The sequence below is a fragment of the Diabrotica virgifera genome, chromosome 1 (genome assembly GCF_917563875.1).
Source record: "Diabrotica virgifera virgifera chromosome 1, PGI_DIABVI_V3a".
Taxonomy (NCBI): Eukaryota; Metazoa; Arthropoda; class Insecta; order Coleoptera; family Chrysomelidae; genus Diabrotica; species Diabrotica virgifera.
In genome coordinates, this window is record NC_065443.1 from 24,679,510 (window position 1) to 24,696,943 (window position 17,434).

Sequence of the window (17,434 nt, forward strand, 5' to 3'; positions counted from 1 at the left end):
GGTTGAAAGAGTCACAAACCTTGAATTATTACGAAGGATAGGGAAAGACACAGAAATTTTGTTAACGATAAAACGAAGAGAACTCGAATATCTGGGTCACCTGATGAGAGGACGTAAATACGCATTACTTCATAATATAATGCAAGGAAAAATAGAAGGAAAACGCAATCCAGGTCGTAGAAGAATGTAATGGTTGCGGAATTTGAGAGAGTGGTTTGGCTGCACCACTAATGAACTTTTTAGGTCAGCTGTAAACAAGGTTAGGATAGCCTTTACGATTTCCAACTTCGGATAGGAGTGGCATAAGAAGAAGAAGGAGAAAATGCACAGAAATGGAGAACTTGGAGACAAGAACATAAATCTTTTCTTCGCAGACGATCAAGTGATTATCGCAAACAATGAGGAAGACATAGATTATATGATTCGGAAGCTGACCGAAGAATACGATAATTGGGAACTAATAATCGACATACACAAAACGGAATATCCTAGAATGAAGGACGAAGAAAGAGAACCACAACTCTCGATTAGAGATATAAAAAAATGCTAAGAATTTAAATACCTAAGGAGAGTGATAGCGAAGGAAGGAACAAAGAAACGGGACATCCAGCAGAAAATACAACAGGACCGAAATGTATTACAAACATCTCCTTGTCTTGTTGTAAACAACTCGTTACTTTGGTCTCCTAAACTTAGTTTACGAACTATCTACAAGTCGGTTGTAGAATCAATTTTGAATCTGAATGTTGGCAAATGAAATGGAAGTAGTAGAAATGGACAAAAAATAAGGAGAACGTGACGGATATCCAGACTTGATCACATCCCAAATGAAGGAATTAGGAGAATCCCAGGAAGGATTTATAATACCGTAGATACAGCAGAATCAGAACAGCTCAGTCAGAAGAATAATGAGAGATAAAGCCATAAAATGAGGAGGAATGGCAATTATTCAAACACCTGTTAACTGAACCGAAAGACAATCGTTAAAAATCCGTCCGCTCTCAAATTCAGAACGTAAATAAATGGCTAGCGGTCCCATCTATGGCAGAGCATGTAAAGATTATAAATAGGCTAAAAATCAGTAGGTACAGCCATTTTACAAAATTTGAGTCTAACAAAATAAGCATTGGTTCCACTTGGCCCAATTTTCCACATACCCAATTGTACCTTATATACATTCATTTTACCTATGTTTCACTGTAGAAAGAAAAGTATTATAAATGTATTTTCTTTTTGAAGTTATTCTTCTTTTGGCGCGATTGAGAGTAAAATTTCATGAATCTGCGCGCATGCGCACACAGACAGTATGGCGTTTAGTTGCTAATCTTTCAAGATAGGTATGTATTTATATTGTGTATCAGCGCAAATAAGTCATTAAAAGAATATATTAGTGTTTTTAGTAAATGTATTATCAATTACAATTTTTGGATTTGTCTTTCTCTGTAGTAAGATAATAAAATATTATGTAGGTATAACATTTTTATATGTCTATTTGTCACCGTGTTGTTAATTATATCCGAAAGTTACGTGTCACTTAAAAGAAGCTCCGTGGCGTAGTTGGTAGAGCGGTGGGTCAGAGAAAGGAAGCACACGGAAGGTCGCGGGTTCCAATCCTGGACGATTCATATTCTTTTTTAATTTTTGGTTGTTTTAATAAAAAACTACTTTTGAAAGTGGTAGATAAGAAAGTTAGTTTAATATTTAAATGAAATACAAATAACTTGTTAAGTATATTTACTTCATTGAAATTATATAATACAAGAATAACTTCTTACGTGCGTACAAAGTACACACACATTCTTTTTTATTAATATTTTTATTAATATTTCCGCTTTATTAAATACTTATTGTTAAATTTCGATATAATTAAAGTCGTTATTGTTATAGTGTATTTTAAGTAAGAAACTTTTTGTGAAAACTTTCTGAGACAACCGTACATTTTAAAAAAATATAAGTAAAGCAAAAGTTAAGAATTTTCACAATTTTAGCAACCTTTTTAATTTATTCACACCCCTTAACTACACTCATAAAATGTTATCGTTTCCTTCACAGTACGAGCTTCGCTTGGCAGCTTCGGACAATCTGAAGGAAAATTACACTACTGTCGTAATACACGTCAAAGACGTAAACGACAATCCTCCTGTGTTTGAGAGACCCACGTACCGAACGCAAATAACCGAAGAAGACGACAGAAACCTGCCCAAAAGCGTCTTGAGGGCGAGTTTTATATCATACTTTTGCTGTTGTTGTGTTTTATGTTGTTTCTTCGTCTTTTTTGTGTTTTTTTTTTGTCGTATAGCCTGGCGAGTATATGTTTCGCATGCAAAGAGCTTCTTTAGGTTTTATTAAAAGATTTATTATTTTGGGTAAATAGACGTTAATATGACTACGCTGGTGTGATATTTATGTAGTTTACGTGATTTACAGTGCTGAAAATATAGGTAGAATTGGTATGAATTGTAATGAACAAATCGTTCCAGTATCTTCATCTATTTAGTCCCCAGTACAGCGCCTTTTTGAAAATGATTAGAAAATTCTTAAAAATGGTTTTAACTGCTACGTTTGAGCGAGTCTACCATTTGCTGAAAATTTTCAAAGTGCAGGTGCGCGTGCAATGGTACCGAATTCAAAAATAAGGAAAAATAAAAAACTTCGTTTTTTATAAGTTTGCGTCATTTTTTTTTGTCAGACACATACTTTTTTCATAAACATGTTTTATTTGAAAGTTACGAAAATTTAAATTATGACTTTTGTAATGGGAAACAACCTGCCAGAATTATCTAGATTATTTATTTACGTAGTCGGACTAAAGAAACGAGGCTGTAGATTTGTCGGACAAGAGATTGACAATCTTTTGTAATTAATTATAAGTACTTTCAGTTAAAAATTAAGAGTTTTGTAATAACAAAACTGTACCTCGCTAGAGTGATATATTGCGGGTGTCGGATCGACGATCGCTCACTCTTTTTTTCTCCGACAAAAATAATTTATTTTATTTTGACGTATAATTAGTCCTGTCGCCAGGGGGGGTACAACGGCATCCTTCATTCGGATGGACTTACCCAAGTTTTTTTATGTATTTTGACCCCTAGAACACGAATTTTTTGGGTAACAGTTGATCCGGATGTCGATAAGATTGTTATAAACAAAGAACTTGGGGAATTACATAACAGCAATTTCTCGCAAAACAAAACATTTTTTGTATTTTTTGGGTCATTCTAACCAAACAATGTTCTAAAAAGTTTTTTCGTGTGATGCATTGTTTTTGAGATAAACGCGGTTAAAATTTAAAAAATCGAAAAATTGCAATTTTTGAACCCGAATAACTTTTGATTAAAAAAAATAGCAATTCTGCTTGTCGCATTTGAAAGTTCAAGTCAAATTATATCGGTTTTAATTATGTGCATTATATTATGGTATAACTAGACCCAAACCCAGACATCCAAAGTGAAAGTTATCCTCCAACACCAAATTGTTCTATATGGTCCACATAATGTTCAGAAAAAAAAATGTCCGGTTTGGGGGGAGATGTGGGAAAAGTCGGTAAATTAGTAGTTTTTTTAGGTTTTTCGTCAATATTTCTAAAACTATGCTTTAGCAAAAACAATGTTCGATACAAAAATGTTCTACGTGAAATTTAAAACAAAAAAGGTCCTATACATAATTGTTATAAAATCAACGGTTCCAGAGTTACGGAAGGTAAAAAGTGGAGGTTTTCGAGACTTTTTATATTCTTTGGGCAATTTATAGAAATTTTCTTTAACAGGATTGTGTTTTGTAAATAAAATTTGCTATTTCAGTGGCCGATGATATGTTAGTGATAAGACCTTAAAGAAACGTCAACCTCATCACCCAAAATCATCATCAATTGCCCAGATAATATAAAAAGTATCGAAAACCTCCACTTTTCACCCTCCGTAACTCTGGAACCGTTGATTTTATAACAATTATGTATAGGACCTTTTTTGTTTTGAATTTTATGTAGAACATTTTTGTATAGACCATTGTTTACGCTAAAGCATAGTTTTAGAAATATTGACGAAAAACCTAAAAAACTACGAATTTGCCGATTTCTCCCCCACCCCCCAAAGCCGACGCTCAAAATGGTGTGACTTTTTTCTGAACATTATGTGGACAATATAGAACAATTTGGCGTTGAAGGATAACTTTCACTTTGGATGTCTGGGTTATGCCATTATTTGGATCAATTATATCATTCTACTACTAAAAATTTATTTTTTTATTGTTCAACAAAGCTATAAACACATAATGTTTGAGTGATGTTTTCAATAATGTTCCATTTAAAATTGAACGAGTAGGTAGAGTAGGTACAAATGCAAGCGAGGCAATTTCTACGTAGCATCCATTAAAACGCATATATTGTCCACGGGAAGCACTATGTGATTATAGCTTTGTTTAACAATAAAAAAAAATATTTTTGCAACGCAAATAATCAAAACCGATATAATTTGACTTGAACTTTCAAATACGGTAAGCAGAATGGCTATTTTCTTTTCTAATCAAAAGTTATTCTGGTTCAAAAATTGCAATTTTTCGATTTTTTTTTAAGTTCAACCGCGTTTGACCGGAATGACCCAAAAAATACAAGAAAATGTTTTGTTTTGCGAGAAGTCGCTGTTACGTAATTCCTTAAGTTCTTTGTTTATAATAATCGTATCGACATCCGGATCAACTGTTACCCAAAAAATTCGTGTTCTACGGGTCAAAATACATAAAAAAAACTTGGGTAAGTCCATCTGAATAAAGGAGGCCGTTGTACCCCCCCTGGCGACAGCACTAAATCTTTTGATTAAAATTAAAAGTTATAGTTTTCAAATAACACAACATAGCCGCTCTAGAGTTACAGGTGGTAGAAAATTTTCGGAAAGTGGTAGACTCGCTCAAACAAAGCAGTTAAAACCATGTTTAAGACTTTTGTAATCATTTTTCAAAAAGGGCGGTGTACCTACTGGGGTAGAATCAAGGAAAAACCATTACCAGTTTTCTTCCATGGTGTTTCTAAATGCAAATTATGGTAAAATGATTTGCCCTAAATCGTGATAAACTGCTTTTCACCTTTAAAAACTCATCCCTTTAACTTCCCGACTTCAGATTTACCGTAACGCACTTTTCCTTTAATTTTTATTATAAATTTTTCATTAAGAAGTAAAGGTTTCGGCCCCGATCTATAATACTCCACCTAGTTCTTTGTCTAATTGTTTTCCCTATGAAAAGTTAATTTTATTAAACACAAATTTTAGTAAAATTTTCCACTAAATCCATTAAATTATCTGAAACAAATTTGACTGTTCAATAAATTATTGTCCCCCATTTCTCGATCAAAACTATTTATTTGTCCATTTATTGATTTGTTTTTCAATTATTTATATCATATTTGAATTTATAACAATAAAATATCCAATATACAATATGTAATCAAATTAACAAATCTAGACTGTCCCGATTAAAACCAGAATCAACATAAATTATATATATTATAATCAAATCTCCCAAACATGATTTTCGGGGCACAGAATATAAATTTAACTTTTAACATTTGAAGTAAAATATAACATTATTCATAACCCCAAAAGCACTGAAACCGTCGTTCACTATGTTCGCTCCAAGCCATAAAATATACAAATTTGACAGACGTACATAAATAAAGAATGGAAAACTTGGTTTTCCATTATCGGGAATTTATTTCCTATAGAAAAAAAATACCTAAAGAAGCTCGTTGAATAAAAATCACGTATTACTAGTGATATTTCTAGTTTATTGCAGCTTTTATTCAATTTGAATATGTTTTGTTTCGTATGTAGTCTACGAGCCATAGGGGGTTGTGTGTCCACTTCAGTGGTGGACCACTTTTATGTTCCCACGGTACCTTGACGTTTCTTATGTTTTTTAGGTGCGTAGATTCGATTGTTCGATGAAACCAGTCTAAAAACCCGTCAATTAATTTGTTGTTAACACTTTAATTTTTTAAATGATTTTATCCCCTAAAAGAGATATTTAATTTTACTAAAACGAAAATTGTTCTTTGAAAAAATGAACATAATGGCGTTTGGTAAACTTTTGATCCCATTGTTTGAACTGGAGTTATAACAAATTTCGTGAAAAACAATTGCAAAATAGGCATTCCACGGAGTATTTCGACGTATACATAACTCAGCCTTCAGATGTGCAATTTACTTTCAAAACCCCCTCATTTTACATAATTATTGTTGACGCTTTAAAAAATTTTAAAATTACTTGAACGTGCCAAAGTACTTTATCTTTATTAATAAAAAAGTTATAACAATTAAGCATGAAAAATTTCACTAATAAGTTGCGAATTAATTGGTTTATATGAGACTTAAACAAAATTATCCTATAAGCTTTGAAAATCTGGATAATGTAAGTTATAGAACAACTTAAAACGAACATTTTAAGCTTTAGTAAATGGTTTTATACCAATTTTTGACCAAGATATGGAACTTTTACTAACATATAGGTACATAAAATCAGAGTTGGTGTTAATTTTGAGAGTAAACTGAATATAAGACCAAATACTAACCATGCCGGGATTGTATCATGAGGTTTTTTTCCTGGTTTTTTCTCGTGATTTACTATGGAATTACTAACACGAGAATTTTACTGTCGCCATTGCATGTGGTTGTCTTTTTAAAGACAAATCATTTGCTATGATTTTTTTGTGACGGATATTCTTAAGATGAGTATTAAGTTGATTTCATATAATCCAATGAACTATCTTTCAATAAAGTCGTCCCAGGAACGCAACTCATTAATATTGGCAATATTATTTTAAGGGTGTCTACTTTTAAAGGAATAATATGTGTCTGAGTTGCCGATTTAAATGAGTCAGATTAAATTAAATTATTAGAAGATTTTTTTACTAAGATAAACAAAATTTGTTTAATCCATTAGTATTTTGAAACATCAATAAATTTCATTTTTAACTTATATTGTGGCTCATTTCTCAATACAATAGTAAATTGCATAAGATGCCGCAAAAAAAAAACAGCTTCAGAAGAATGTTTATTTCTAAAGATGCAACAAAAACGATTAAAATGAGGAGCTTTTGAAATTAACTATTTTTAATGGTAAATAAACCACAATTTACTAAAAAATTATTTTAATGATGTTTCGACGTCCAAATCGGATGCCGTTGTCAAAATACAAAAAATATTAATATTAATCATTAATATTTTTTGTCTTTTGACAACGGCATCCGATTTGGACGTCGAGACGTTAATAAAATCATTTTTTTAGTAAAATTGTTGCTTATTTCCCATTAAAAATAGTTAATTACAAAAATCCCACAAAAAAATAGCTTCAGAGATTTTGAAAGGTAATCGCACGTACATTCGCTGAATTATACTTGGAAAGGCCCCATCGAATGCCTATTTTGTAATTGTTTTTTGCGGAATTTGTTATAACTCCGGTTCTTACAATCGGATCAAAGACTACCAAATGCTATTTTGTTCATTTATTCAAAAGGAACAATTTTCATTTTGGTAAAATTAAATATCTCTAATAGTATAAAAGACACAACCATTTAAACAATTAAAATAATTATTAACCAATTATCTGAAGGATAATCGAGCGCGGTACCCTCGAAAAATCGATTCTACGCACCAAAAACCATAAAAAACATAAAAAACAAGGTAACGAGGAGACATAAAAGTGCATACTTAATCCCCTGGCTACTAGACTATTGTATTTAAATCGTTTTTTATTTTGTTTTTTTTTTGTTTATTTTGTGTTTTTGTTTCTTTTTATGTGTTTTTGCTGCATGCTGTAACGTAGTACGAGCTCACTTTGGTAGCTTCTGATAGTTTAAATGAAAATTACACGACTGTAGTGATTTACATACGAGACACCAACGATTTGCCACCGATTTTCAATTGCTCGGTGTATCAGAGGGTGATAGAAGAGGAGTCTCCGGGAGAGTATCCACTAAGATTAATCCAGGTTTGTTATATATTTTTTTAAGTCACTATTTATAGGTTAAGGGTTAAATGTTAAAGTTGTATATTACTAAGATATACAGTGAGGACGTTTGAGTTGGAATAAATTCATTATTTCGAGACTGGGTGAATTTGGAGAGAAATCCTGAGACAGGTCGATTTTTAATTTTAAATTGTGACTTTTTGGCATACATATCATACTAGTGACGTCATCCAACTGGACGTGATGATGTAATCGATGATTTTTTTAAATGAGAGTAGGGGTCGTGTGATAGCTCATTTGAAAGGAAATTTAATTCTCTATTCAGTAATATAAACATTAACATAATTATTTATACTTCTTCTTCTTCTTCTTCTTAAGGTGCCGAGACCGCTTGTCGATCGTTGGCTCTCATGTTGCCCAGCATATTAACAATCATTGTCTTATTTACAGCCGCACGAAATAGTTCAGTGCTAGTTTTCCCAAACCATTGGCGTAGGTTTTTAAGCCAAGAAGTTGTACGGCGGCCCACACTTCTTTTTCCCATTATTTTACCTTGCATGACAAGGTGAAGTATGTCATATTTTTCTGGGTGACGCATTATATGACCAAAGTATTCCAATTTGCGCCTTTTAACCGTGTTCACTACTTCGCAACTTTTATTCAAACGTTGCAAAACCCTTCCGTTTGTGACTCTTTCTACCCAACTGATCTTTAGAATACGGCGGTAGACCCACATTTCAAATGCTTCTAGGTTTTTTAAAAGCGATTCTGTCAGTGTCCATGCTTCGACCCCGTAAAGTAATACTGGGAATATATAACATCGGACCATTCTTATGCGAAGTTCCAAATTTAGATCATGACTGCACAGGATTTTCTTAAATTTCATAAGACTTGTTCTTGCTTTGGCAATTCTACTTTTTATTTCTGTACTAGGGTTCCAGCTTTCATTAATATGAGTACCCAGATATACAAGATTACTTACTCGTTCAATTGAGTCATTACCGATTGTTACGTTATAGTTATTATTATTTACGGCTGCCTGTTTACTAATAACCATAAACTTTGTTTTTCTTGCGTTGAGTTTGAGTCCATATATCGCGCAGAATGCCACCATTCGGTTCAATAACGCTTGAAGATGTTCAATTGATCCAGTCAGCAACAAGGTGTCATCTGCGTATCTGATATTGTTCATAAGCATACCATTAATGAGTATTCCCTCTTTTGCGTTTTCCAACACTTCATTTAAGATTGTTTCAGCGTAAAGATTAAACAACATTGGTGACAATATACAGCCTTGTCGAACTCCGCGCTTGATTTTTACTTCTTCAGAGCACTGATTCGCAACCCTAATACATGCAGCCTGGCCCCAATACAAATTTGCGATTATTCTAATGTCCCTACCGTCCAGACCGGTAGTTTTGAGAATATGTAGCATTTTTTCATGGCGAACTTTATCAAAGGCCTTTTCAAAATCAATCGCGCACATGAAAACGTCATGATTTACATCTCTGCATCTTTGAATTAAAACTTGAGTTGCGAATAGTGCATCACGCGTTCCAAGGCCACAGCGAAAACCGAATTGAGTACTTGAGATTCTTTCCTCAATTCTTCTATATGTTCTTTGATGAATTATTCTGAGAAACGTTTTCAATACATTATTTATACAGGATGTGCAAAAAAAAATTTTTTATTAAATTAATTTACACAAAAAGAAGAATGTAAGCAACTTATTTAATTCAAAATTCATTTTACTGCTGTCAGAAAAATAGGTAATAATGTTTATATCACAAATAAACATTGATTTTCGCTTAAATTCAATGTTTAAACTGCTAAGAGACAGGTAGGTGGCAGTCTTAACATTGAGTTCCAGCGAAAAACAATGTTTATTTGTCAAATAAACATTTCTTTCTGTTTTCTTACAGCACTCAAATGCATTTTGAAATAAATGAATTACATGCCTACATTCTTCGTTTGTCTCAATTAATTTAATTCAAAAAAAAATTTTTGGACACCCCGTATAAATAATTATGTTTATATACGTTTATGTTACTAAATAGAGAAATAAATACCCTTTTAAATGAGCTATCACACGACCCCAAATCCCATTTAAAAAAATCATTGACTACGTCATCACGCTCAGATGGATGACGTCACTAGTATGAGATATATGCCACAAAGTCATAATTTAAAAATAAAAATCGACCTGTCTCAGGATATCTCTCCAAATTGGCCCCTTCTCGAGATAATGAATTTTTTCCACGTCCTCACTCTATATACACTGATCAAAACGAAAAAGGAGCCACTTGTAAAGATGGTCGTAGTTCTGAATTAATTATTTTTATGATTATCATATTTTCACTTAATTACATCTAAGGTTTTTCGCTATAAATATAACAGTTCGCTATAAGTTTTTGTTACTGAACTGTAAATTTTCTTACGAAAAAAAAAGAATGTGTGTGTACTTTGTACGCACGTAAGAAGTTATACTTCTATTATATGATTATATGATTATAAACGAAATTAATATACTTTTTATTTATATTTTGTTTAAATATTAAATTAATTTATACTTACTACTTCTCAAACATTTTTATTAAAACAGTACCAAAAATTAAAATAATAAAAAAATAAAACACACACAAACACATTAAAAATGCCACAAATGATTTCTGAACATTAATTGACGGAAAATTTTTTAACTAAATACGTATTTTCTGAAAATAAAATTATATAATAAATATACTTACAATCATAAAATGTATAAAAAAAAATAAAAAATAAAAGTTTCTATTGGGATTCGAACCAACTTACCACGCGGCTGGTATTTGCGTTGTATTGGGATTCACTCGCATTAAAACTTCGCCACAGAGACAGCTTGTCATTATGTGCGAAGATCGACTAACTAAACGGATTAAACTTTTGACATTTTTAACTTATGTAAATCAAATTATTTTGATTTTGAATTGAAATGATTTAGAATTGAAAAAATACAACAAAACATAGAGTAAGAAAACAATATATTAGGTGAATATCGATAGAAATTTTGATGGTAATCAAATTATGTATAAAAAGTATTACATACTATATGTATTTTGGTAGGTTCAAGGTAGGTATCGGAGCCCGTATAACGACTAATAAATTTCGCAATCACTTGCGTCGTGCAAAGTGGCTATGTTCAAATATCATAACAAAATTTGATCAACTATTTATAAAACACTTACCAGTGAAAGATTCTTTAGCTTTGAATAAGCGAGATCTGCGGCACTCATACTAGTCACAGTTTGATGAGCTTTCACATTGGCATGCAACAATCATCTCTTCTATGTAAATAAGTCCAAAAATATAATATGAAAACTATTTAAAAAGGCAGTATAACCATTAACTAACTTTTTGTTTGTTGTTTCTCTTCCTACAAATTTTAAAACGCAACAAGCATACATTATAACCAAACCACAGTCCCACAGCTGCCATATTGGATAATTTTTGTCATGTCATTTGAACATCCAATCAGAACAAAGTTATAATGCGCATGCGCCCGGTCGCTAGGTTTTACCATATAAAATTTCACCGTCATTACGCCCGTAAAGAAGTATAACTTCAAAAATAAAAAGTGATAAATGTGAAAAATTCGATTTATTTTTGAAGTTATACTTCTTTACGATCGAGAGTGAAATTTTATAATCCCGGGCGCATGCGCACACAGACAGTATGTAGTTCGTTGCTAATCTTTCAAGAATATGTATGTATCAGCGCTGTCAGCGCAAATGAGTTATTAAAAGGATATAATATTAGTGTTTTTAGTAAATATATTTATTATAATTTTTGTGTCTTTGGATTTGTCTTCCTCGGGAGTAAGATAATAAAATATCTATTATAACATTTTTATACTTCACTTGATCTATTTGTCACCGTGATGTATAATTATATCCGAGACGTCACTTACAAGGGGCTTGATAGCTTGGTTGGTAGAGCATTGGACCAGAGATCGAGAGGTCCCGGGTTCAAATCCCGGACGATTCATATTCTTTTTTTTTAATTTTTGGTATCGTTTTAATAAAAAAAATTTAAAAGTGGTAGGTAAGAAAGTTAGTTTAGTATTTAAATAAAATACAAATAACCTGTTAAGTATATTTATTTCGTTGAAATTATATAATAGAAGTATAACTTCTTAAGTGCGTACAAAGTACACACACATTCTTTTTTTTTAATAACAGAGTTACTAAAAATGATGTTAAAACAAAACGAATGTGTGGGCTCATGTAACTCGCCGAGCTTCTACACAACAACCAGGCATGCTTTCAATCACATTTCGAATAGTTTCTTAATTTATAGTCTAAGAGCTAGTGAACCTTTTGACTAACGGTCGTCCTGTAAGGCTAAAAATTTGTAGAGTGATAATTCATAGCACACCAAAGCTAAAAACCATGACCTGGCAGGCCTCAGTGGTGCACGTGTATCTACCAGGTGAATCGAAAAGTGCAAATTTAGGGGGTAAAATAAACTTTCTCCTGTAAGGTTTAAATTTAAGTATGTGTTTGAGTAAGTCATTTAGAAGAAATGTGTACAATGACAGGCGATTCTGAAGAGCATAAGACCTTGCCAGGCGAGGGGAAAGATTAGTGGTTTTTCCTAAAATTATTCTTTTTGCATCGAACAAATTTTTTTTAGGCTTTTTGAATCATTCCAAACAGAAAAGGTCCTTAGTTATTTTTCTCTTAAGTTAATAGTTTTTGTTAATATAAGCGATTGAAAATTTTGAAAATTGCGAAATCGGCCATTTTTAACCCAAATCGGACATTTATCTAAAAATTTCAATATTGGCAAGGTACGCAGATATTCCTTAAACATTGATTGATGAAATCCCGAAGAGTTTTTTCAATAAAATATCGAAAACCGCTTTGTTTTTTTAATTGCTAATCAAGCGGGCGCTACACTGTAGTATAATTGAGGACGTTTGAGCTTGCATAAATTCATTATCTCGAGAATGGGCAAATTTGAAGAGAAATCCTCAGACAGGTCGATTTTTATTTTTGAATTAGGACTTTTTGGTATATATATAATACTAGTGACGTCATCCATCTGGGCGTGATGACGTAATCGATTTTTTTTTTAAATAAGAGTAGGGGTTGTGTGATAGCTCATTCGAAAGGTTATTTAATTCTCTATTCAGTAATATAAACATTAACATAATTATTTATACAGGGTGTACAAAAAAAATTTTTCTTCTATTTGTCAAATTTAATCAAAGTTAATTTAATAAAAAAAAATTTTTTGTACACCCTGTATAAATAATTATGTTATTGTTTATATTAGTGAATAGAGAATTAAATAACCTTTCAAATGAGCTATCACACAACCCCTACTCTCATTTAAAAAAATCATCGATTACGTCATCACGCTCAGATGGATGACGTCACTAGTATTATATATATGCCAAAAAGTCCTAATTTAAAAATAAAAATCGACCTGTCTGAAGATTGCTCTTGAAATTTGCCAATTCTCGAGATAATGAATTTATGCCAACTCAAACGTCCTCACTTATACTACAGTGAAGCGTCCGCTTGATTAGCAATTAAAAAACAAAGGGGTTTCCGATATTGTATTGCAAAAAACTCTTTGGGATTTCATCAATCAATGTTTAAAGAATATCTACCTACCTTGGCAACTTTGAGATTTTTAGATAAATATCCGATTTGGGGTTAAAAATGGTCGATTTCGCAATTTTCAAAATTTTCAATCGCTTATATAACAAAAACTATTAACTTAAGAGAAAAATCACCAAAGACCTTTTCTGTTTGGAATGATTCAAAAAACTTAAAAAAAATTTGTTCGATGCAAAAAAAATAAATTTAGGAAAAACCCCTAATCTTTCCCCTCGCCTGGCAAGGTCTTATGCTCTTCAGAATCGCCTGTCATTTTACACATTTCTTTTAAATGACTTACTCAAACACATACTTAAATTTAAACCTTACAGGAGAAAGTTTATTTTACCCCCTAAATTTGCACTTTTCGATTCACCTGGTAGATACACGTGCACCGCTGAGGCCTGCCAGGTCATGGTTTTTAGCTTTGCTGTGCTATGAATTATCACTCTACAAATTTCTAGCCTTACAGGACGACCGTTAGTCAAAAGGTTCACTAGCTCTTAGACTATTAGTTGTTCCCATTCTTCCACGAGAACTTCCTCGGCTTGTAGGTTTCTTAGTGGCTGACGATCCTTCAAGCGCTTCCCGAGTGAATCCCAAATGTGTTCAATGGGATTTAAATCTGGACTCCTCGCTGGCTACTCCATAACCTGAAAATTGTGGGTAGTCAAATAATTTTGCACTATTCTGTCCACGTGCAGTCTCGCATTATCTTTCTGAATAATAAATTCTGGATCCATATTTTCAGCAAATAGGACAACATGTGGTTAAAGAATTTCGTTAATGTACCGCTTTGCCGTCATCGCCTCTCGCCAAATAACTACTAGGTCAGAGCAGCCATTTAAAGGTATCCCATCCCAAACCATAATATGAACCTCTGCCAAAAGTCTGGGTTTTAGTCCGTTCTTTAACGGTAAAATATTGCAAAACCTCTAAATTTTAAAGAACCGCTTGGATTGACATGAAATTTGGCATACACATAGCTAACAAGTCAAAGAAAAAAAATGATATTGTGCCGATATGTGCTTTTGCCCTGGGGGTGGTTTTCACCCCCTCTTGGGGGTGAAAAAATATTTATCCAAAGAGAGTCAGGAAATGGATAACCTGGCTAATTTTAAGTAACTTTTGTTCTATAGAGTGTTTTCACTAAGTCAATACTTTTCGAGTTATTTGGCGGTGAATATGTTCATTTTTTCAACAAAATAACCACGCTTTTAGACGGTTTTTCGCAGATAACTCAAATAGTAAGTATTTTGTCGAAAAACATTCTTATCAAAAATATAGCCTGTAAAAAATTTAAAAAATGGTGTATATATCACGTCTCTACACCTAGTAGAAGCAGCGTTATAGCTAATGAAAAATAGGTTCATATTCGTCAAATTCAAAATGGGATACTTTAACGTGAAATAATAAAAAATGAAGCACATTTCGGGGAAAACTCATTACAACTGATTTAAAGTGTTTAAAAAAAGCTTCATTTTTGTTTTATAAAAAAAATTTCTAGCATCAAAATTAAACAAGTTACGCTCAAAATAAAGTTAGTCCCTTTTGGTTTTGAAAAAAAAATCGAGAAATTCACCCCCTAATTAGTATCTTAAATGAACTTAATGGTTACGACTTCACAAGTTTCTTGACTCGTGTATATATTGTTTATATGATCTGTAAGTTTCATCGGTTCAAAGTCCTTATTTTTAAAAGGGCTATAGTTAAAAGGGGTTGAACGAGTCACTGATCACGAATGTATGCAAATTTAGAAACACCAAATCTTAATCAATTTTTGTCTAAGAGAAAAAATATTCAGAAAAGCAAATTTGACTTTTTTGTGTTTCGAGATTTTTGGTATCTCTAACCATTTTTAAGTTATTTTGAAAAAAAGCATATTTTTCAAAATTTAAACTTTTAAAAATTTTACTTTGAAACCAATTTTTTTCAAAAATAAGCACTTTAAATCGATAAAACTTACAGATCATATAAACACAACATAAGTAAAATAATTTGTGGAGCGGTAACGATTAATGTCATTTAAGTTGCTAATTAGGGGGTGGTCTTCCCGATTTTTTTTTGCAAAAACAAAAGGGACCAATTTTATTTTGAGCGTAACTTGCTTAAATTTAATGCTAGAAACTTTTTGTAAAAAGAGAAATAAATCTTTTTTTTGAACAATTTAAAAAAGTTATAATAGGTTTTCCCCAAAAAGTGCTTCATTTTGTGGATATTTCACGTCGAAATATTCTATTTGAAATTTGGTGAATATGAATCTAGTTTTCATTGGCTATAACTCTGGTTCTACGAGATCCAGAGACCTAACGCGTATAGCATTTTTTTTTACATTTTTATAGGCTATATTTTTGCTAAGAATGTTTTTTTCGACAAAATACTTATTTTTTGAGTTATTTGCGAAAAACCGTCTAAAAATGTGGTTATTTTGTTGAAAAATGAACATATTCACTCGCCAATAACTCGAAAAGTGTTGACTTGGCGAAAAAGCTCTATAGAACAAAAGTTACTTAAAATTAGTCAAATTGCCCATTTCCGGACTAATTTTGGACATATATTTTTTCACCCCCAAGAGGAGGTGAAAACCACCCCCAGGGCAAAAGCACACATTGGCACAATATCACTTTTTTTCTTTGACACGTAAGCTATACGTATGCCAAATTTCATGTCAATCCAAGCGGTTCTTTAAAATTTAGAGCAAAAACCGTGAAATAATGGACTATTTCTTAGATTGTGGCATACAAAAAGCGCTCGCCTGGTCTTCTCCAGAACCTAACAGGTCCATCAACATGACTTAGAAGAAATCTGAACTCATCACGTTACTCCATTGTGCCGTAGTCCAATCCATGTGCTCTTCTGCAAACAAGCGTCTGGCTCTACGATGTGCAGGGGTCAAAAGAGGTACTCTAGCTGGCCTTCTTGCATTTAACCCATGTTCATGAAGCCAATAGGGAACTTGCATAAAATTTTAATTCGAAAAAATGTAATAAATCACAACAGAACATAATTTAAAACATGTATCAAAGATAAAAAAGTTTTGTTTGTCTTTCGTTTGGCCCCTAAAGACGACTAAAAATTCAAATTATACCAGCCACCCCAAAACGCGTCGTGACGTCATCCAGTTATATGTTTACATTCTGCACCAACAAAGTAAACAAATTTGTATACAATTTTAAATGAGACATTATAAACGTCAGTTGAAAATAGAGTTATGTGACGTCACAAGTGTTTTTAATCGTTTGATCTATTCATAGAAAACTTGTACTTTTACAAAATGGTTTTATTTTCCATAGTAAACCGTCTTTTCTTTCCTTCAAAAACTGTATTAAGCTCCAATCTCAACAAACTGGTATATATTATTACAATGACATACGATAAATGATAAATGTCATTAGAATATAAATATTTTTCCCTTATTCCGCGATGATGCGAGCTGGCCAAATACCCAAGTAGGTGGAGGCCAATAAATTAAAGAAGGAGAAGAGGAATATACCTAAATATAACCATAAACATAACTATATAATAAAACTATGTGACGTCACGGGTCGTTTGAACTATTTTAAAATACATATGACTTTAAATTTGTACTTCTAAGTTATTATGAGTTTTTGAAGCGTTAAATTTTGGAAATTTTTAAACAAAACTGAACATTATTATGTAATAAAAAAAATGTGCAAGTTCCCTATTCTGAGTATTTACTCTTGTAGCCATAACTTCTACCAACCCATTTTGTAGCATTCGAGCAATACCTCGACTATTTCTGACGGCCCATAGTTGTAAAATCGCCCTTGCACGATGCGTATAAGGTTGTCTTCGGGATACGAGAACCTGTCGCC

General features: G+C 32.3%; 1 protein-coding gene across 3 annotated transcripts in view; it reads left to right on the forward strand.

Moving 5' to 3' along the window:
* Positions 1-17,434, forward strand: part of LOC114324182 (neural-cadherin-like) — a 740,245-nt gene that overhangs the window by 548,316 nt on the left and 174,495 nt on the right. For 2 of the 3 annotated variants that reach the window (XM_028271940.2, XM_050655305.1), the window contains exon 4: positions 2,053-2,217. In XM_028271940.2, coding sequence (XP_028127741.1) covers positions 2,053-2,217 — 165 coding nt within the window. Of the gene's footprint in view, positions 1-2,052; positions 2,218-7,812; positions 7,978-17,434 lie in introns of all 3 variants that reach the window. The other variant, XM_050655301.1, reaches the window with a different exon arrangement.